Below are 24,454 nucleotides of genomic sequence, written 5' to 3' on the forward strand. Positions count from 1 at the left end.
TCAAATTTACAGACATCTATTACATTAACAGTGTAATTATTATAATGAATATCTCTCATTCACAAACAGAACATATATAGATTGATAAACAGTTCACAAGCTACAATTTGCCTTTATTATTTGAGGATCCTCACAGTACTGACAAGACTCGTTAGATAATCTCACCAGAGCGGTGAGCTTTAAAGTAGACACTCAGAATGAACTCTACAATGATTTTATGAGAAGAATATTGAATGTAAGACTCAACTAAAACAAAATAAATACGCATAAACCGTTTTTCAGTTTTTGTTTCCTGGTGCACTGTAAGCTTGCAATGTGACACATCGTAATAGTGAGCACTAGATGTTCAAGGAGGGTGTTTTACAATGGCACTATAAAGGCTAGCCCCACTATTAATATCAAATACCTAGTATTGTATGGGTTGGTATTGTGGGTTGGTGCTTGTGCGAATTTTATTCTAAACTAACAAAAAGTGAAACAAGACGTTTCACTCCAAAGTACGCACTTGTAGCACTCTATAGCCCAGACTAGGGGTTGGACTTCTCAGTTTAATTTAAAATATAACTTTTATTGAAATAACAATTAAAATAGAATGGTACTTACAAAACAACACTCAAATGGTTAAAAGCCCAATGCTAGATAGAATTCTATAGATAATCCTGTACTGTGATGTCAAATTTACAGACATCTATTACATTAACAGTGTAATTATTATAATGAATATAGCCAAATAATATAATTGATAGAGGGGGTGCCAAAAGGGTACCTTATTTCCAATTATTTATTGTATTGGTAAGTCCCCTGTGGCTAATATACGGGAAGTATGTACCAGATAAACTGTCATGTGTCAAATGACAATTATTGTTAACAGTTGTTAGTAATAATATAAGTAGTCAGTGTTATTGACTTTAATATTTATGATAAGTGTTATGCTAAACCTGTGATTCTCGGATCTTATGTCATCTGGTACAAATGAATGTTGTGGTTACCAAAGTACCTGATTATCGTTCTAAAGTCGAATAGGGGATACTAAATGTAGAATAACTGGATTGTCCAAAAGGACATAGGTGTCATAGACAGACTAGCGCTACTAATATATATATATATACGTCTCGCTGTGAGATTCCCTCAAATATAATAGGGGTAAATTGAATGTGGGAGCTCCACTTGTTATATTCAAGTTGTGTATGTGAATCTATTTTGACCCACTAAGTAATTTAATGTGTTTAGTGACACTATGCCACTGGGATAATAGTAAATGCGTTCGTTCCCTACTAATCCTGGGTTAATTATTTTCCACATTAGCTGTGTTGTTTTATATAAAGTGGTTCAGGTTTGTTAGCTAATGCTGAGTCTGTTCTATAGTAAACACTCTTAATACAATGTTGATGTGTATAACAATTATAACTTGTATATTTATGTTTAGTTTGAGTGCTTATCAATTTAGTATTATCCACACTTATAGTAATATTAATATAAGGGTAACTAAGAGATTGATACATAGGTTCTTATGCACATTGTTCTTCATTCCTAATTTGCCAGCTTGTTTCTTATGTAGGTGTTTTTGATATAATTGTCTATAATGTTACAATATCATGAGTTAGTGTGTGTCCACTTCTCTCTTAATTTTCAGGCACATTGGAGCCTCGTAAGGCACAGAGTATATAAATATTTGTTCTCTGTTATTCACAATATTTTACAGTATAGTAGTGTCCGGATTAGTACATATCACAGTGTTTTATTTAATAAAAAATAATCTAATCAATAGAACACAATACTGATTATTCCTCTGTCTCATGACAGCATAACATAAGAATATCAATTTTAAGTCTCCTACGAGTTAGCTAAAGTTATTGGAAACAACAATTTCTTGCATTCGCTGTGTATCTAATCATGCGCATATCGGTATGATATAATCTCCTCTTAGTCGGTGGAAATTATATGTTATAAATCTTGGCCAGTTATTATGATTCCCCAAACTTTAGTGACCGCAATTCATACATACAAAGATGACCTAATATGAATTGCGGTCACTAAAGTTTGGGGAATCATAATAACTGGCCAAGATTTATAACATATAATTTCCACCGACTAAGAGGAGATTATATCATACCGATATGCGCATGATTAGATACACAGCGAATGCAAGAAATTGTTGTTTCCAATAACTTTAGCTAACTCGTAGGAGACTTAAAATTGATATTCTTATGTTATGCTGTCATGAGACAGAGGAATAATCAGTATTGTGTTCTATTGATTAGATTATTTTTTATTAAATAAAACACTGTGATATGTACTAATCCGGACACTACTATACTGTAAAATATTGTGAATAACAGAGAACAAATATTTATATACTCTGTGCCTTACGAGGCTCCAATGTGCCTGAAAATTAAGAGAGAAGTGGACACACACTAACTCATGATATTGTAACATTATAGACAATTATATCAAAAACACCTACATAAGAAACAAGCTGGCAAATTAGGAATGAAGAACAATGTGCATAAGAACCTATGTATCAATCTCTTAGTTACCCTTATATTAATATTACTATAAGTGTGGATAATACTAAATTGATAAGCACTCAAACTAAACATAAATATACAAGTTATAATTGTTATACACATCAACATTGTATTAAGAGTGTTTACTATAGAACATACTCAGCATTAGCTAACAAACCTGAACCACTTTATATAAAACAACACAGCTAATGTGGAAAATAATTAACCCAGGATTAGTAGGGAACGAACGCATTTACTATTATCCCAGTGGCATAGTGTCACTAAACACATTAAATTACTTAGTGGGTCAAAATAGATTCACATACACAACTTGAATATAACAAGTGGAGCTCCCACATTCAATTTACCCCTATTATATTTGAGGGAATCTCACAGCGAGACGTATATATATATATTAGTAGCGCTAGTCTGTCTATGACACCTATGTCCTTTTGGACAATCCAGTTATTCTACATTTAGTATCCCCTATTCGACTTTAGAACGATAATCAGGTACTTTGGTAACCACAACATTCATTTGAACCAGATGACATAAGATCCGAGAATCACAGGTTTAGCATAACACTTATCATAAATATTAAAGTCAATAACACTGACTACTTATATTATTACTAACAACTGTTAACAATAATTGTCATTTGACACATGACAGTTTATCTGGTACATACTTCCCGTATATTAGCCACAGGGGACTTACCAATACAATAAATAATTGGAAATAAGGTACCCTTTTGGCACCCCCTCTATCAATTATATTATTTGGCTATATTCATTATAATAATTACACTGTTAATGTAATAGATGTCTGTAAATTTGACATCACAATACAGGATTATCTATAGAATTCTATCTAGCATTGGGCTTTTAACCATTTGAGTGTTGTTTTGTAAGTACCATTCTATTTTAATTGTTATTTCAATAAAAGTTATATTTTAAATTAAACTGAGAAGTCCAACCCCTAGTCTGGGCTATAGAGTGCTACAAGTGCGTACTTTGGAGTGAAACGTCTTGTTTCACTTTTTGTTAGTTTAGAATAAAATTCGCACAAGCACCAACCCACAATACCAACCCATACAATACTAGGTATTTGATATTAATAGTGGGGCTAGCCTTTATAGTGCCATTGTAAAACACCCTCCTTGAACATCTAGTGCTCACTATTACGATGTGTCACATTGCAAGCTTACAGTGCACCAGGAAACAAAAACTGAAAAACGGTTTATGCGTATTTATTTTGTTTTAGTTGAGTCTTACATTCAATATTCTTCTCATAAAATCATTGTAGAGTTCATTCTGAGTGTCTACTTTAAAGCTCACCGCTCTGGTGAGATTATCTAACGAGTCTTGTCAGTACTGTGAGGATCCTCAAATAATAAAGGCAAATTGTAGCTTGTGAACTGTTTATCAATCTATATATGTTCTGTTTGTGAATGAGAGACACATTACAATATAATTCTAAACAAAATGCCAGTGAGTTTTTAATCATCAGACTCAAGGAGGTAGATTTATTAAGCTGTGAATGTAGCTGTTTCTGTGCGAGCCTTTAGGATTGATAGGGATGATTGGCTGCAAATGTGCAGGGCGCGCGGCATTGCACAAGCATTTCACCAGAAATGCTTGTGCAATGTTAAATGCCGACAGCGTATGCTGTCGGCATTTAGCGATATTGGGCGGACATGATCCGCTATAGCGGATCATGTCCGTCCGACATTTAATAAATCTACCCCTAGGAGTTATTTTAATTAAATAGATATAAAACACATGACCAGTGACAATCCTGGTAAATAAAAGAGTTACACCACATGAAGCAAAAACTAATATTTATTAGCCCATGATAACTGAGGTCGCCCCGGGCTAGAATTCCACGGAATGTTGGAACAGGTGATTTTTCTGCAGAGAGAGCTGTTTGTCAAGTACTTCACATTAGCACCATGTATCTAAGTCATCTGTATACTTATCTGCCTGTAGAATGAAGGACAAATGCATTATTTGTAGCTTTATATGGACACCACAAGTTTTTCTGTGGTTTACTCCAGCTGGAATGTGGCTGTGGATCCAGCAAAGAGAGAGACACCTGATACTTGTAGAATGCAGCATGCTTGATATTAAGAATTTACCATACACTCCATATGTTAAGCCCTAAAATCTGTTTATTTAAAAGCTTAACCCCCAATGCATTGCAAGGTTTGCAGTTTTAATAAACTTATATAGAGGGAATGGTGAGTGTTAAATGGAAGAGCTGCTGTAAATACGATAACCATAAAAGCACCCTGGCATAATGTGACTGAGCACAGACACTTGGGGCTTGAGAATACTCAGAGCTTTAGCCCAACTTATCAACACCCCTGTAGGATATTTATGTTAGATTCAACAGTGCAAGATCAAACAGATTTAACACGGGGTGGATTAGTTTAAGGGGGATATAGCATGAACAAATGTTTGTGTCAAAATAGATGGGATTTGTCAGAAAAATTTGAGTTTTGTGTAGCAATTGGGTGCTACAAATTAAGGGATATTAAACAATTTGAGACTGTAATATAGGGGGGTCCATTTATTAATGTGCGAGCGGACATGATCCGATATAGTGGATCATGTCCGCCACACATCGGTAAATGCCAACAGCATACGCTCTCAGCATTTATCATTGCACAAGCAGTTCTTGTGAACTGCTGCTGCAATACCACCCCCCTGCAGATTCGTGGCCAATCGGCCTCTAGCAGGGGCTGCCAATCAACCTGATCATATTCAATCGGGCAGATTGCTGTCTTAGGACCGCTGCTTCTTAACTTCAGCCGGAACTGAAGCAGAGTGGGTCGGAGGCAGCATCCGCTGCTTCATAAATAGACCCCATAGTGTATAATTATGTGTAGTAAAATAACCTTTAAAATATACTTTTATTATTTATTTTTACTCTTTTCCTGTATTTAATTACTTAAAATTATGGGTTTTTACGATTCCTGTCAATTTCAATAAAGTAACGAGCACTGCCATATTGTAACTTATTAAGCTCGTTCTTTTCCTTCATCCCCTGCTGAGGCCATTTAGGGCTACATGTGGAGCTCAAATTTATTACACACCTGTAAACTGGCAAGTTCGCCCATTTGCGGGTGCAAGATAAATAACCAGGCATTACAAATGGCTGGTTATTGCTACCATAAGTTTGCCCGTTTGCGGGCGCAAGATAAATAACCAGGCATTACAAGTGGCTGACAGATAGTGCCGGACAGATAGCTCAGCATGCTAAGGCACTGTGGCTGAGCTCTGTAGCAACCTAAGGGTTGCAGGTTCTATCCCTGGCGAGGTCCACTGAGCCTTTCATCCTTCCGAGGTCAATAAAATGAGCAGCGCCTTGAGACCCTTGCGGGTGATTAGCCATGCTTTACAAGTTCCCAATACATACATACAAGTGGCTGGTTATTGCTACCACAAGTTCACCCGTTTGCGGGTGCGAGATAAATAACCAGGCATTACAAGTGGCTGGTTACTGCTACCACAAGTTCGCCCGTTTGCGGGTGCGAGATAAATAACCAGGCATTACAAGTGGCTGGTTACTGCTACGACAAGTTCACCCGTTTGCGGGTGCGTAAAAAATAACCAGGCATTACAAGTGGCTGGTTACTGCTACCACAAGTTCTCCCGTTTGCGGGTGCGAGATAAATAACCAGGCATTACAAGTGGCTGGTTACTGCTACCACAAGTTTATGTGTATATACATTTATGTGTTATGTGTATATACATATATATTTATGTGTTAATAAGTGTATATAAATATATATTTATGTCTTAATAAGGGTATATACATATATATTTATGTGTTAATATGTGTATATATACATATATATTTATGTGTTACTATGTGTATATACATATATATTTATGTGTTATGTGTATATACATACTGTATATATTTATGTGTTATGTGTATATACATATATATTTATGTGTTACTATCTGTATACACATATATATTTATGTGTTATGTGTATATACATATATATTTATGTGTTATTATGTGTATATAGATATATATTTATGTGTTACTATGTGTATATACATATATATTTATGTGTTATTATGTGTATATACATATATATTTATGTGTTATTATGTGTATATACATATATATTTATGTGTTATTATGTGTATATACATATATATTTATGTGTTAGTATGTGTATATACATATATATTTATGTGTTATTATGTGTATATACATATATATTTATGTGTTATTATGTGTATATACATATATATTTATGTGTTACTATGTGTATATACATATATATTTATGTGTTATTATGTGTATATACATATATATTTATGTGTTATTATGTGTATATAGATATATATTTATGTGTTACTATGTGTATATACAGATATATTTATGTGTTACTATGTATATTCAGCGAGGTCTGTCGGACCTGATCCGCACTGTTGGATCAGGTCCGACAGACCTTTGATAAATAGGCCTATTTGTCTTCATTCTCTTGGTATTGTTTATTGAAGGAGCAGCAATGGGAGCTAGCTGAACCCTTCAGGTGAGACAGTGACAATAGGTATATATGTGCAGAAATGTATCAGCAGCTAGCTCCCAGTAGTGCATTGCTTCTCCTGAGCCAACCTAAGGAGACCAAGAGAACAAAGTAAATTTGATAATAGAAGTATATTTGAAAGATGTTTAAAACTGCACGTTCTATCTGAATCATAAAAGTTTCATCTGACTTTGCAGTCCCTTTAATATTGCTATGGAGCCCACAGCCATCGTTTGTACCCTTTAGTGACTCTTTTGTATCTGTCACTAATTATCCTCAACAGAACAGATTAGATAAGTGAAACCTAGCACCTTGAGACCCTCACGGGTGATTAGTTTGCGCTCTATAAGTACCCAATAGATAGATAGATAGATAGTTAGATAGATAGATAGATAGATAGATAGAATGTGACTGTGCCCATTCATTTATAGAATCTTCAATTTTACAATTATTTATCTAATATTAACAAAACTAATATCAATTAAAACAAATTACTGACATACTTTACCAATGCTAATCTTCGTTTTGACCACATCAATATGTCTAGAATCTATTTACATTTTAACATCCCTTTAAGAGTAGTGGGATTAATTCTCCAAAATTACATGAACCCCGAGCTATTTCTCCACACTTCTGTAATCCATTGCTAGTTTTTGTCAACAGCGCTAATATTTTCCTCTCCACTTTTAATCTAGGCCGTTAGTTATTCAGATTTTAATTTGACAGAGAATATTACATTTTAAAGCTATACAAGATACGTTTGCAACCCTAAAATTTACTCGGTAAATACAAATATAAGAAAAATACACCGATATGTTAGTATCTGTATAAGGGATTTAAAGCACTGACATGATATTTATTTCATATATTTGAATTACTTTCCTGTATATAATGATATATTGGGAGAGTCCTTGAGTGAATTACTAACACATTATCTTTGGTGCTTTTTTTGGAATTAAATTGGGTCCCTACTAATATTTTGGAACCCTTAAGGGCCACATATAACTGTATGATTAATACACCCACAATTATTAATATATTTCCTTAAAAAAGTGCAAATGGTACGGGGCCAGATTTAGGTAAGGTCACAAGATACCCTCTACCTGCTTTTATCCCCTTCCAGAGGTCTCTCTTGAGATGTGGCCATGTTGGGTACCCACCAGACATCCCCACACTTTTATTTTTGCATGTTACTGTGGCACAACATCTATTGCACCCATTCTTAGTTCTGATTTTCCCCGGGGGAAGGGGGCATAAAATCTAGTGCAGAGGGCCATGGGACACCAGATGGACATCCCTGAAGGGTTTAGTTTAAAGGGACAGGAAACCCAATTTATTATTTTATTATTCAGATATAGAATAGAATTTTAAACAACTTTCCAATTTAATTCTATTATCTAATTCGCTTAATTATTTAGGTTTCCTTTGTTGAAAAGCATAGCTAGGTAGTAGCTGCACATTTTATATGTTCAGCCACCAATCAGCAAATAGCACCCAGGTGCTGAGCCTACCTAGCTATGCTTTTCAACAAAGGACACCTAAATAATGAAGCACATTAGATAACAGAAGTAAATTGTAAAACGAACGTTATGGAGCGGCGGTCACAAAGACTGCTGCTCCATAACCCTGTCCGACTGCTCTGAGCAGGCTGACAGAAATCGCAACAATTCAACCCGATCGAGTACGATTGGGTTGATTGACACCCCCATTGGCCGCGAGTCTGCAGGGGGCGGCGTTGCTGCTGGTGCAATGTTAAATGCGGAGAGCGTATTGCTCTCCGCATTCAGCGATGTCTTGCAGACCTGATCCGCACTATCGGATCAGGTCCAAAAGACATTTCTTAAATAGGCCTCTATATCTGAATAATAAAAGAATAAATTGGGTTTCCTGTCCCTTTAAGGTCTTTTTAAAAAAAAAAAATATTTAAAGGGACATGGAAGTCAAAATGAAAGATTCATGATGTTGGCACTCTACAAATAAATAATAATAATAATAAATAATAATAATAATAATAATTATATAGAACGTACACTTTAAAAAAAACTTTCCAATTTAGTTCTATTATCAAATTTAACACTTTGGCTTCCTATCCTTGGTTGACATTTATCACTATTCCATGAGCATATGGAGGTAGGCTCTGGTGTGTGCACGTTTCTTGAGCACTATATGTGTACCATTGTTACAAACATTCATGCAAATACAGCTGCCAAAGTTTGTTTTTTAAATTGTGTGTTCTCTCTAATCATGAATGTTTCATTTTCACTTCCTGTCCCTTTTCCATAAGAACATATATTTTACATTTGACCCACTCTCTTCTGCTGATGAATTCACCACCCGCTTATCTATTTATTTCTCCCTGAGAAATCTGGATTCAACAAACACATTTGTTCCTATATGTTAGATGGAGACCATGAGCAGCATAGCTAGAGGTCTATGGATAAGACTGGTATTTTAAGTGTGTTGACCTCATGTTTCCAGTCTGAAATACAGATCATTGTTCCTCACATTACACAGAAAAAAAAGGCTGTGACTATGTGGAGGGAAGAATAATTAGCATGATCACAGGCAAAGGGAACAGAGCTTAAGTGACAGGTGACAATGTCCATAACATATCCCAGTGATAAGCCTTGGCCAGTAAAAATAGACTCAATGATCTCATCAGCCTTTGAGAGCCATGAAACCCAACAGAGAAGTAAAAACTGGGCACTTTAAAAGGCTCGCAGAAAGAGCAGCTCAACTAGGGAGATTTCCATGCTTTGGTCTGGCTCCTGTCCGGAGTGGATTTAGCTCTTCTGTTTCTGGAACATTGTTACTAATGGTGCATATGTCATGCCTGATTCACCAGTCTCTTCCTACCACAGCGCTGATAATCTGTATGCAGGTAATGCACCTTGTTCCGTATCTAGCACTGGGTCTTCCTTTATCAGAGGGGCATAGAGGAATGGTCGTGTTATTATTTAGCATATGCTCGAATAATGAAAGACAGAAAACAAGAGCAAAAACAAGGCTTTTGATAAGGAATAATCCATTCTACAATACAGAAGCATACAATGTTTTTGTTCATTTGTTTGTTACAGAATTTAGCTGTACACCATGAATTACAGGACACTGGGGCACTAATAATGTATCTTTTGTAGCCTTGAACTTGTAACTTGGCTATGTGGCTAAGGATTTGTTCTATAGAAAACTAATTCTATAGAAATAGAAAATTTTCATAGATTATAAATAATCTGTGACATTTAACACAGAATTTAGGGTTTAAATGAATTTGTTTTGGTAAAAAATAACAATAACCTGAAATGGAATATACTCAGCATATTGTTCAAGCAACTTATATACCCTACATCTGGTCTTTTGGAGTTATATTCGTGTTTTTATGTAGCTGTGATGTTTAATGAAAGGCACGCAGTGCATAACCAAAGGAAATATCAAGTCAATGTCTTATTTTAGCACAACCTTTCTGGACCCTTTTATAATTTGTGCCTAGCAGGCATTACTGGCTGTTCAGTAGTTACATTTACTAGTGTGTCTTATTGATTATTATTATTCCTATTATTATTATTGAAGGGTTAGTTGTCTTCATGTTATTTAAGTTGTGTATATTGCTGTGACAAACTCTGAAGCTACCAAGTTTCCAATAGAAATTCCCATTTAAATAGAAATGCTATTGAATAAAATTTGTTTTGCCGACAATCGTTGTACAAATTGTTTCTAAAATTTGTGAGCTTTTTTTCTAATTTTTCTATTATATTTAAATTGCATTTATATAACAACCTCATAAAAAGTTATCATGAAACAATGATTTAAGGTTCAAATTAAAGTGATGCTATGTTTTTGTACATTTTTAAATTGTATTACAGTTTTTTGTTTATTGGGGGGGAAACACAAGATCTTCCTGTCTTGTTAGGCTTGGAGAGGCTTGCCCCTCTCCACCAATAGAACTGTGGGTGTCATCAATGAACATCTAGGTATACAACATACATTTCCTCATTTTCCTGATCATTTTACATTTAAACAAAATTGATTTTACTTTTTCTCAGAGATTAAGCACACAAATAAATAAATAAATTAAATGTTTAACTGATCTTTTTTCATATGGAAGACTTTAGCTGAACTATTGTTAGATTAACATAATATGTAGGAAAAAGACAAATAAGTTATGATACACAATTGTTTTGGTTTTAATAAAATAATATTTATAAAGAAAATGTAAATGCCAGGATATTTTATGTCAGGACTAAATTTAGAATATCTGTTAAATTATTTCACAGATTTAACACCAAACAAATCTGGCCAGCCCACTATAATAAAGCACATTAATACAAATTAAAGTCATATTGCATCATTAATTAATGCATTTCAAAAGCTCTGCATACAAAATAAATGTTTTTAAACCATTTAGAACTCTATTCTTAGCACAGTTTGTATATTGTTTTGCAGTTAGGGGCACACCAATTTAAAAAAAAACCCAACTCAAATATGTTTATTTTATCTCCTCTGATGTGGACAATTAGAAACAGATATAAAGCAGGTTCTAATCTGCACATACAAAACAATCACTGGGTAGTTCTGAATGCCACAGAATGCACTCTGCGGGGGAGTGGAAATAATATATTTTGATTTTTACAATTTAAATCACAGGAGATGAAGGCAAAATAAACATAAAAAACAATTTATTTTAATATGTATATAACTTTTTTTGGGGGTAATTACATTTTGATCTTAATGTCCCTTTAATTTAATTTTATGGATTATTCAAATTTGTTAATTATTGTTAATTGTAAAATGGTGATAGTTGGGGTTTAAATAAGGTTTGAGTGTCCAAAACATTGGCATATTTTATTTTGTAATTCATTTTTGGAGAAAACATCAAAGTTGGCTTATTTTATGTGAGCTAGTCTTTTTATCTTTTATATTCATTTATACATTTGGCCATAAGTGATGACTTATATTTTATTTTTATATTTTAGAAATATCTGTCTGTCTGTCTGTCCATCTATCTATCTGTCTGACTGTCCATCTGTCTGTCTATCTATCAATTGCTTTAATACTAGCACTGTTAAATGCAGTCTAGTAGTTTAGAAAAAAAAAGAGTTTTCATTTTATTCATAAAACTCACACCCTCATACAGACACCCGTAAAAAAATAAACAATAAATAATTTTATCCAAGTGAAAAAATACATTGTGGAATGTGAAATGTTATTCTAGGAGAACAGTATACTAATTAGCTGGAAATTAGCCTTTGGATTGTCCAGCAATTACTTGCCTATTCATTTTCATTCAGTTAACTGTCATCCTCTTCCGTGAGTGGGAGCAAACTGCACTCACTGGTATACAGACTAATTCAGTAAAAAGAAGTATATTTTTATTTTAGAGAATTAAAAAAAGTAATCATTTGTGAATTTTTTTTTTAGCCAAGCGATTGTTCATTTGTTATATAAGAATTTAAGGTACTCAATCATTACCATTGTAAAATGAAGCCTAGTTGTGACCCTCTGTATTTCCCATCTTCTCTTCTAGAACTTCATCGTAGTGAGAGTGTTCAGGAAAAGAACGTAAAGGAGGCTAGAACAAAGTGCAGAACAATTGCATCTTTGCTGACAGATGCACCGAATCCTCATTCCAAGGGTGTGCTTATGTTTAAAAAGAGGCGTCAGAGAGCAAAGAAGTATACCCTTGTAAGCTACGGCAGTGTAGACGAGGATAGATACATTGAGGACGAAGACGGTGTCTTTCCAACAAGTGAATCTGAATTTGATGAAGAAGGTTTCTCAGATGCTAGAAGCCTAACAAACCATTCAGACTGGGACAGCACTTATTTGGACATTGAGAAACCAAAAATGGATCATGAACAACAACAAGAAGATAGAGGTCTGAGTGAAGCATCTGGAAAAGGAGCTGCACTATTTGATCTACAAAGGCAAAGATCTGGACAGTTTTCTATTGACAATATCCCATCCCAAAATTCTCAAGAACCAGCCAATCCTCCCCTTACTTCACAAAGAGCAATGGTCAATGGTGAGGTGCTATCTCCTGTTAACAGAGGCCAAGAGAATAGGGATTCAGAAAGAACCAAAGTGACAAGTGCACAGATATCATTATCTACTCCTCAGTTCCAACCTGTACAAACAGATGGTATTCAGTCACCTATTACAGCAACAAGTTTTTTCAATAGGTCAGCAAGACCATTTACTCCAGGCCAGGCTGTACAGCGCACAATGGCTTCTTCCGTTGTTTTTAAGCCTTCTACACCAAGAAAAACAAGTGAAAGTCCATCTGTGCAAAATATAATTCCGTCACCATTCACTCAGTTTGTCCCAGATACTTCTTCAAGTATGCAAAAGGCTCCAGTAAGCTCTGTTGCTTCACTCTATATTCCAGCACCTGGAAAGCCATCTGTAGCTCAGTACACTGGAGGTGAAAATATTGTAGATTCTCCTTCACTTGCGGCAACACCACGGGCAACAACTGCATCCATATATCTCTCGTCTCCTTCACGCCCTTCAGGATCTCAAACAATAGCTTCACAGCCAAGTATGGTTAAACTAGTAGATTCTTCTCCTGCAACCACACTGACCTCTCCTGTTTCCCATTTCAGCCCAGCACCAACTGTATTGAAGGCATCCCCTTCTTATAGTACTCCAGGAACACCTGTAATCCAACCTCTGGAGTCTGTAAATTCAAGAGAACAGAGGATTTCCGTACCTGTTGGGCGTACTGGTATATTAAATGAGGCACGGAAAAGGGGTGGCAAAAAACAGATGTTTATCAAAAAAGAGGAAAAGAAGTATTTACCCAATCCAGAACTTTTATCTCTGGTGCAGAACATTGATGAAAAGCCAAAGCAAGATCAACCTGGAGCAGGATTTGAGTCTGGGCCTGAAGAGGATTTTCTTAGTTTAGGAGCTGAAGCATGCAACTTCATGCAGCCTTCAGGACGTAAGTTTAAAATTCCTCCGCCTGTGGCCCCTAAACCTCAGGCAAAGCAATCAGGTGATGAACTTGTAAATGGTGCCCAAGATATGCCACAAATGAAAGGTAAAGGAGCAGAACTTTTTGCCAAGAGACAAAGTCGGATGGACAAGTTTGTTGTGGACTCAAATAATGTGTCTAGATCCAGGCCTAATTCCAGACCAAGAACACCCTCTCCAACACCCTCTCTTCCCTCTTCTTGGAAATACTCATCCAATATCCGCGCTCCACCTCCAATTGCCTACAATCCATTGTATTCTCCATTTTATCCATTAGCAGCATCTAAATCCCAATCTAACAAAGCAGAGAGCAAAGTTAAAAAGGCTGCTGGAGGTAAACCAAGAATGCAGGCCATTGATTTTATGCGTCACCAGCCGTACCAGTTAAATTCAGCAATGTTTTGTTTTGGGGACTCATCTAACAGTGGAAGTCCATCAACCCAGGACACCCAAAAACACAATTTATCAGTCACCCCTACTAGGCAAGTTCCTGTGAAAACTGCTAGAGCTCATGAGATTAAACGATTTTCAACTCCAACTCCAATGTCGTCATCAATCAACATGGTGCCTACTGTTTTAACTCCAAGATCAGCAACCACACTTGCAGAACCAGTATGGAGAACAGATACCATCTCTCAGCCTATGTCACCAGAAGCTGCAGTACCTCTCTATAACCTTTCTCCTGCACAAAAGGCCAGTCAGTATTCTAGCCCACCTCAATATCCAGCTTCTGGCATTCTCAGTCCTATTAGTTCAGTTACTTCACCTAGAGCTTCAGTTGCTAGTATCCCAGTACCAAAACCTCGGTTCTCAGCATCTAGAACAGGTATGCAAGCTAATGTATGGAGGCCCGCCAAAGTCCATTTCTAACCAATAATTCAGTAATCTAATGGCAGATGTTATACTGAAGTTAAACGTTTCTTGAAAACACTTTTGCTTTTTGAATTTAATTTACTAAATAACCCTTCTCATACCCTTGTCGTCTCCCTATAAAATCTGTGTTGAAGACCAAGACTGTACTTAAAAACTTTAACACATTAGAAGGAATAAAGTAAGAAAATAATAAGAAGAAATGTTTTTGTGATGGATCAGAGATGGATAAAGTAATGACAAGCAAAGCAGCAAAGGATGTGCCAACAAAGACACAGTAAAAGTTAAAGCCAAAACATTTTTGTGCAAAAGAAATATAAATCCAAAACATGGCAAATTCTGATAGAGTTCAATACCAATTATGGATTTTATGAATGTGTAGATATTGTCATTAAAGATAAAACACAAGAGGCTGACTGTGAGGTCTAACTGACCAATATGCATCAGTAGTTGGTTTAGGACACACATGAAGACTAAGATACCTCTGGGATCTTTCTGTTGAACAAGATGAGAACATTGTAAGTGACACACATATTGCATCTTGTTGCTCAAGAGGGGATATATCTCCTTAGCCACATAAAATTGACTTGCGTGTGCCATCTTAATCTGTGGGTACTAATTAAATACTCCTTATTGGTGACAGTTTATAAGGAGCTTGACTACCAAGCAAACATAATCCTTAAAACAATGGGTGGAGTAGTTAATAAGCTTCTACCGAAGCAGTAATTCTAGTACTATAAAATGAGAATAAATAGTATGTTTACTTAGTGTGTGCATGGCATTTGCATTTCCCAGTTTAAAACAAGTATAAAATCATTATTATGAATGTCATGAAATCAATGACATTTTTTATGTAGTTTCATTAGTTTGTGTTTTTGTTTGTTATACATACAAGTGTGCCAATATTGTCAAATGGTGTTGTTTGCTATATGTACCACTGATGCTTTTTGTGCTTTTTTGTGCTTTTTATTGCCTCCCATATAGAATAAATCTATTTCACCCCCTGCATGCACGCATTTCCTGCATAATGCTTTTTTATGTGCAAACGTGTTTATATGAAACAGCTTTTTTCATAAGCATAAAAATGAAAGCTGTATTTTCCCATGACATTATTCTGATCATCAAATACCTCTATCGTCTCTAAAATATTTAGGTAACTCCTCTAAAAAATGTGTGAACTAATTGCCTAAGAACATTTACAAAACATCATGTAAAAGTGTGTCTCATACCTTAATTCATGGACCATATTTGTCAGTGTTTGAAGACAATGCCATTTTCTTGCTTTGTGTTTGTGTGTTTGGTTCTCTAATTCACAATTTTATGTGGCACTTGTGGGATATACATCAGTGCATTCAAATTGAGATATTTATTATAAAAAAAAGTAGGTGGAATTATTAGCCCACAGTCAACCAGAGACATCTTCATTCTAAGCCTAGTCATAAGCTCCATAAACTCTACATTAACTGAACTGTGATTGACTTAAACAATTTTAATATCTTAGTAAAAAGGCACACGTTGGTGAGATGATTTTTATACAGGTTCATTGGGTGTAGTTGGAATATTCAAGGATGAAATACAAATGTACTGAACAGTAATATATGTTCTGAAAGTGTGTAAATCACAGCTACGAATAAATTAGGTTGCAGATTTCAGTGCTAAAACTCAGCTTAGGTTCATTTGAAAGAAGCGCAATGTATGTCCAGGTGTTGGAAGATTGCTAGAGAAAAACATTTGGAAGTTTTGGCACAGGTATATAACAGACATGAAGACGGGGTCTCTTTATAGCTTGTGAACAGCATGATGACACTCACTGAGAACTGTAATAACTGTATAAATTAAACCAGAGATTTCATCTCAACTATGAATGAAATTAAAATGAGGGATTTTTATTATTGGTTTGGACAATGCAGAAACAAAGAAATAGAAGGTGCTGCTTAGGACTGTGATGCACAGGGGAGACCTATACAAGGCCTAATGAAGGATAAGTAGATCTGAGAAAGAAAACTAGAGTTTTTAGAAATGAATTGTTAAAATATGTTTTAGTAAAGTACTGAGCTCAGAGGGAGCGTGTAGCAAAATGTGTGTGCTCTGAAGTAGATTATTAGTTTGTACAATTTATTAAATGGTTTTGTTGCAAGAAACCTACTTGGAAGAGAAAACTCTGTATTTTGACAGCTAGTTTTGAATGTAGCACTAATAAAAGCCTTTTAACATAAGTGTAACAAGTGCTGGTTTACAAGCAGCATGGCACCAGGGGTAAAGATGTATGTGTATTACTGAATAAAGTTTTTATCCAATGATAGAGGAAAAATTGTGTGCTGGTGTGTATGTGTTTGTGATCCATCCATCCATCATATATCTACCTATCATCATTTATATATCTAGCCATTAATATCCTATCTGTCTATCTATCTATCTATCTATCTATCTATCTATCTATCTATCTATCTATCTATCAATCATTTATATATCTAGCCATTAATATCCTGTCTGTCTATCTATCTATCTATCTATCTATCTATCTATCTATCTATCTATCTATCTAATCTATCTATCAATCATTTATCATTTATCATCTATCTATCTATCTATCTATCTATCTATCTATCTATCTATCAATCATTTATATATCTAGCCATTAATATCCTATCTGTCTGTCTATCTATCTATCTATCTATCTATCTAATCTATCTATCAATCATTTATCATCTATCTATCTATCTATCCTATCTATCTATCTATCTATCTATCCTATCTATCTAATCTATCTATCAATCATTTATCATCTATCTATCTATCTATCTATCCTATCTATCTATCAATCATTTATCATTTATCATCTATCTATCTATCTATCTATCAATCATTTATCATCTATCTATCTATTTATCTATCTATCTATCTATCTATCTATCTAATCTATCTATCAATCATTTATCATCTATCTATCTATCTATCTATCAATCATTTATCATCTATCTATCTATTTATCTATCTATCTATCAATCATTTATCATCTATCTATCTATTTATCTATCTATCTATCTATCTATCTATCTATCTATCAATCATTTATCATCTATCTATCTATCTATCTATCTATCTATCTATCTATCTATCTATCTATCTATCCTATCTATCTATCTATCTATCTATCTATCTTTTAGATGCCAAGATTTGAATATAATTTTCAGGGACACCTTGTAGTAGAGAAAACAAGTAACCAGGTTATCGGAGAACAGACCATACCTACCAATAGTTTCCAAAGCTCCAATTGATTGTTTGTGCAGAATTTCACAATCCATATTATTCCAGCATTTCTTTAGATGCCATAGTGTATTTTGCCTCTTGTATTTTGTTTCCAAAGGGGTTTGAAGAGGCAAAACCACACAAATTAGCTCTCTTTGCTCTTCCTTGGACTTGAAATACACCTGGCACAGCTTAGATGTGTGTTTAGGATTGTTGTCCTGCTGAAGAACGAATCTGCTCACAAAGAACTTGAAATCAGAAGGGATGGTAAGACTCTGCAGAATAGTGGTTCTTCTCCTTGATCAAAGTGTAGTTTAGCTGAAGTGAATCACCAACTCCATGAGAGGCAAAAATTCCTGACAACTGAATATTTACTTCATTGTTAAATTATAGATTTTTGCAACCTAAATTTTATCATTTTGATTGGTCAATAAACAATCTTTCAATGTGAAATTTCCATATTGTCCGCTTTGACTTGTTTTTTTCAACTAAGAAGTGATTTAGAGGCAGCTACTCTCCCATGAAGACAGCACTTTTTAGTTGTCTTTTGACTGTGCATTTGCTTACTGAGATAGGATAGACCTGGTTCAGCTGGGCTGGAATTGTGGATGCAGAGATACTGTTCAATTTCATAATAATAATGGTCTTCTAATGGTGTAATTATGTTAGGTCTGCCTGGTCTTGCCTTGGATGAGAATGATTTGGTTTTAAATTCAACTTAGATGTCTGCTAGGAAGTTACTTTTTTAATAAAATATATAGGGCCAGATTACAAGTGGAGCTCTAAATATCACTTTCTAGAAAGCAATATGCTAATGTGCGCTGGTATTACAAGTATGGTAGAATGGAAACGCGACCTTGTGTTCGCATTGCATGGAAGCATTGCGCTCACGAGAGCACACTTCCATAGGCTCCAACGGGAGTCTCATTCTGAGACGACATCAGAACCTCACGCAGCGAAAGGGTAAGTCACACAGCGATGGGCAGCATTTATAAATATATATATTTAGGTGTTAATATGTGTAAATTTATGTAGAAACTAGCCCCTAAACAGCCTAGTGCAGTAATTTTTTATTTTAAAAAAATGCTAGATTTTTTTTTTAATAAAAAAACTATAATGTCCTCTATTTTAGAAACCAGAGATCTGATCACTTGTAATGGCTGTTTAATTATCACCCTATTGGAAAATAGTGCTTCCATCTGGTGCTTCTGCTAATGTATAACATTGTCATATAGTGCTGCAGACACGTGCACACTCCTGAGCTTACATCACTGCTTTCCAACAAAGAATAACAAGAAAAGGAAGAAAAATTGCAAATAGAAGAAAATTGGAAAGTTGTTTAAAAGTGTTTGTTCTATCTGAATCATGAAAGAAAAATGTTGGGTTTTATGTTCCTTTAATATACTGACTGCACCGCTCAGCCAGGTGACAGTGAGTTCAACAGGAGCAGCACAGAAATGAAATTCAGTTAAATTGTTTAAAAAATAAATAAAATATTCAACTTTTATTTTCAATTTGAGAGTTCTGATTGTTTCTCCAAGGTGAGTCTACAGGATCCAAAGAAGTAGATTCATTAATTATCTTCCCCTTTTCACCCTATTGTTGTCTTTTCCCTTCATTTATTTTCTTTTCACGTCTGACTTCTTTGTTGACATCTCAAAGGGCAGTTTGCTTTATGCTTGACCCTCCTGGTTACTGCTTTACCCTTGTCTGTTCCCTGAATACCTGTGTATGACCCTGCCTCATTATAGTATTGCCTGAATACCTGTGTATGACCCTGCCTCATTATAGTATTGCCTGAATACCTGTGTATGACCCTGCCTCATTATAGTATTGCCTGAATACCTGTGTATGACCCTGCCTCATTATAGTATTGCCTGAATACCTGTGTATGACCCTGCCTCATTATAGTATTGCCTGAATACCTGTGTATGACCCTACCTGTTATAGTATTGCCTGAATACCTGTGTATGACCCTGCCTGTTATAGTATTGCCTGAATACCTGTGTATGACCCTGCCTGTTATAGTATTCCCTGAATACCTGTGTATGACCCTGCCTGTTATAGTATTGCCTGAATACCTGTGTATGACCCTGCCTCATTATAGTATTGCCTGAATACCTGTGTATGACCCTGCCTGTTATAGTATTGCCTGAATACCTGTGTATGACCCTGCCTCATTATAGTATTCCCTGAATACCTGTGTATGACCCTGCCTCATTATAGTATTGCCTGAATACCTGTGTATGACCCTGCCTCATTATAGTATTGCCTGAATACCTGTGTATGACCCTGCCTCATTATAGTATTGCCTGAATACCTGTGTATGACCCTGCCTCATTATAGTATTGCCTGAATACCTGTGTATGACCCTGCCTCATTATAGTATTGCCTGAATACCTGTGTATGACCCTGCCTGTTATAGTATTGAACTTTTTGGGGTAAATTTGTCATGATGCGGACAGACATGATCCGCTATAGTGAATCATGTCCGCCGCACATCAATGAATGCCGACAGCATACGCTGTCTGCATTTATCATTGCACCAGCAGTTCTCTTGAACTGCTGGTGCAATACCGCTCCCTGCAGATTCGTAGCCAATCGGCCGCTAGCAGGGGGTGTCAATCAACCCGATCGTATTAGATCGGGCTGATTGCTGTCCGCCACCTCAGAGGTAGCTTCTTAACGTCTGCTTCAGACGGAACTGAAGCGGAGTGGGTCGGAAGCAGCATCCGCTGTTTCATAAATCAACCCCTTTGTCCGTTGTTACAAGTTTAACCTCCTGCTGCCTGAATACCTGTGTATGACCCTGCCTGTTATTGTATTGCCTGAATACCTGTGTATGACCCTGCCTCATTATAGTATTGCCTTAATACCTGTGTATGACCCTGCATCATTATAGTATTGCCTAAATACCTGTGTATGACCCTGCCTGTTATTGTATTGCCTGAATACCTGTGTATGACCCTGCCTGTTATTGTATTGCCTGAATACCTGTGTATGACCCTGCCTGTTATAGTATTGCCTGAATACCTGTGTATGACCCTGCCTGTTATAGTATTGCCTGAATACCTGTGTATGACCCTGCCTGTTATTGTATTGCCTGAATACCTGTGTATGACCCTGCCTGTTATTGTATTGCCTGAATACCTGTGTATGACCCTGCCTGTTATAGTATTGCCTGAATACCTGTGTATGACCCTGTCTGTTATAGTATTGCCTGAATACCTGTGTATGACCCTGCCTGTTATAGTATTGCCTGAATACCTGTGTATGACCCTGCCTGTTATAGTATTGCCTGAATACCTGTGTATGACCCTGTCTGTTATAGTATTGCCTGAATACCTGTGTATGACCCTGCCTTGTTATAGTATTGCCTGAATACCTGTGTATGACCCTGCCTGTTATAGTATTGAACTTGTTGTCTATTGCTACAAGTTTAACCTCCTGCTGCCTGAATACCTGTGTATCGCACGTCTTGACTACCTGATTGTGCTCAATAAAACCTATTATCCTTTATTTGTGTTTATATTCTATATTATCATGAAGGTACAATACTAAGATGATAAAAGTGAATTGTTGAAATGTGACACAAAGCATAAAATATCCTTTTAAAAAAAGTTTTGATTAATGTGAAGCAGTTAGACAACTGGAGATAAGATGGGTTTATATAAAGAGTGAAATAGAGTTGATTATCCATTCCTATAAAACATATAAGGACATATTAGGAGTGGAGCACAAATGTTTGGCGCAAGCAATATTGGGTCCCATTGGTAGGCTGACCATACGTCCCGTTTTAAAAGAAACAGTACCGTTATTTTATGTTTTCCCCGTCCCGTTGTTTTTTTAATAATGTACATTTTGTCCCGTTTTTGAGTTTATCCGATTGTGGCCAGCGCCAGTCTCATTTTTTAGCACACACTACTACTGAAAAAAGTCCCCACCGGCGGGGAAGGCAGTTTGTTTTTCACTACAGGGTTGGGGTTGGGTGGCCATGCCCACATGATCCACACCACGTTTATGCCGCCCGCGCTCTAAATTAGGGACGTGATAGAAAGTGACAGGTTAGTTGAGAGCTGTCAGACTGAGCTGAGGAGAGAGACTTTGAGACGAGGTCATAAGAGGGAAGATAGTTAGAACTACAAGCTAGCCGCCAAGCAAGGTCTTATAAGAATAAGGAGTCGGACTAGATCTGTCATCGATCTAAAGATCATCTGCCACTGCCATCATCAATTCTGACCATCAGAGAAATAATTCAATAGATCAACTTCTGCAAGAGATGTTTACGGTAAGAGTCTGACCTGTGAGCCTGTCAATCAATTTAACATTATAAAATTATGCTGCTGCAGTGCAACAGGATGCTAATTATGTTGCACAGTTATCATTATCAATCAAGTAACTATTTCCACGTTTTTCTCAGTTCTTCCATGTAACATTTTTGGGCAACTCAGCTAAAATCTACAACTACTATTATACTAATCAATCCAGATCTTCCAAACTCCTGTTCAGAAGCTACACTTAAACCCTGCCTTTACCAAAAATCAGTTCATATTTTTGGGGAATTTGGAAACATTGAGTTAGCTAAAGAGCATGTGATTAAAAATTATACACATTTCAAATTTAGGTCATGGGGACATAGTGAAAACACTGGGGATTGGTATTTAGACGTTATGGTGAAAACTCACTTTTTAAAATCATGTTTGTGTTTGGCAAATGTAAAATTGTATGATAAATTTGAATACTTTATGATAGTGGAGATAGTGAGACCAATAACAAAAGAATAATTGTTGACTCAAAAGTTTATATTCATGTCATAAAAATTTACTTTTGTTAAAATCATACTTTTTTCCTATGAATAAAGAATATTAACCCCGTCCCGTTTTTGACATCTCAATATCCCGTTTTTGCCTCAAGGAAATATGGTCAGCCTACCCATTAGGCCCAATTAGCCATTTTCCCTCTCGGTGTTATGTGACTCATTAGTGTTACAAGGTCTTAGGTGTGAATGGGGAGCAGGTGTGTTAAATTTGGTGTTATCGCTCTCACACTCTCTCATACTGGTCACTGGAAGTTTAAAGGGACACTGAACCCAAATTTGATCTTTCTTGATTCAGATAGAGCATGCAATTTTAAACAACTTTCTAATTTACTCCTATTATCAAATTTTCTTCGTTCTCTTGCTTTCTTTATTTGAAAAAGAAGGCATCTAAGCAATTTTTTTGGTTCAGACCATGGAAAGCACTTGTTTATTGGTAGGTGAATTTACCCACCAATCAGCAAGAACAACACAGTGTGTTCATCAAAAATGGGCCGGCATCTAAACTTACATTCTTGCATTTCAAATAAAGATACCAAGAGAATGAAAAGAATTTGATAATAGGAGTAAATTAGAAAGTTGCTTAAAATTGCATGCTCTATCTGAATCACAATAGAAACAATTTGGGTTCAGTGTCCCTTAACCCTTTAAGGACACAGCTTTCTGTTTGCTCAATTGTTTTATGACGGAAAAATTCCGTCATATGTCCTTAAGAGGTTAAACATGGCACCTCATGCAAAGAACTCTCTGAGGATCTGAAAAAAAGAATTGTTGCTCTACATAAAGATGGCCTAGGCTATAAGCAGATTGGCAAGACCCTGAAACTGAGCTGCAGCACGGTGGGCAAGATTATACAGCGGTTTCACAGGACAGGTTCCACTCAGAACAGGCCTCGCCATGGTCGACCAAAGAAGTTGAGTGCACGTGTTCAGTGTCATATCCAGAGGTTGTCTTTAGGAAATAGACATATGAGTGCCTCTTCTAAAGATGAAGCTCAAGAAAGCCTGCAAACAGTTTGCTGAAGAAACGCAGACTAGGGACATGGATTACTGGAACTATGTCCTGTTGTCCGATGAGACCAAGATAAACTTATTTGGTTCAGATGGTGTCGAGTTTGTGTGGCGGCAACCAGGTGAGGAGTACAAAGACAAGTGTGTCTTGCCTACAGTCAAGCATGCTGGTGGGAGTGTCATGGTCTGGGCCTGCATGAGTGCTGCCTGCACTGGGGAGCTACAGTTCATTGAGGGAACCATGAATGCCAACATGTACTGTGACATACTGAAGCAGAGCATGATCCCCTCCCTTTGGAGACTGGGCCACAGGGCAGTATTCCAACATAACGACCCCAAACACACCTAAAAGACGACCACTGCCTTGCTAAAGAAGCTGAGGGTAAAGGTGATGGACTCGCCAAGCATGTTTCCAGACCTAAACCCTATTGAGCATCTGTGGGGTATCCTCAAAAAGAAGGTAGGGGAGCGCAAGGTC

The 24,454-nt window shown here is 36.2% G+C and overlaps 1 protein-coding gene across 1 annotated transcript in view; it reads left to right on the plus strand.

Moving 5' to 3' along the window:
* The window catches only part of SYNPO2L (synaptopodin 2 like), a 94,099-nt gene extending 76,887 nt beyond the window's left edge, over positions 1–17,212 (plus strand). The window contains exon 4 of the mRNA XM_053692008.1: positions 12,581–17,212. Coding sequence (XP_053547983.1) covers positions 12,581–14,901 — 2,321 coding nt within the window. The 3' untranslated portion in view covers positions 14,902–17,212. The remainder of the gene's footprint in view (positions 1–12,580) is intronic.
* The last annotated feature ends 7,242 nt before the right edge of the window (positions 17,213–24,454 follow it).

Source organism: Bombina bombina, chromosome 9 (assembly GCF_027579735.1).
Source record: "Bombina bombina isolate aBomBom1 chromosome 9, aBomBom1.pri, whole genome shotgun sequence".
Lineage (NCBI taxonomy): Eukaryota > Metazoa > Chordata > Amphibia > Anura > Bombinatoridae > Bombina > Bombina bombina.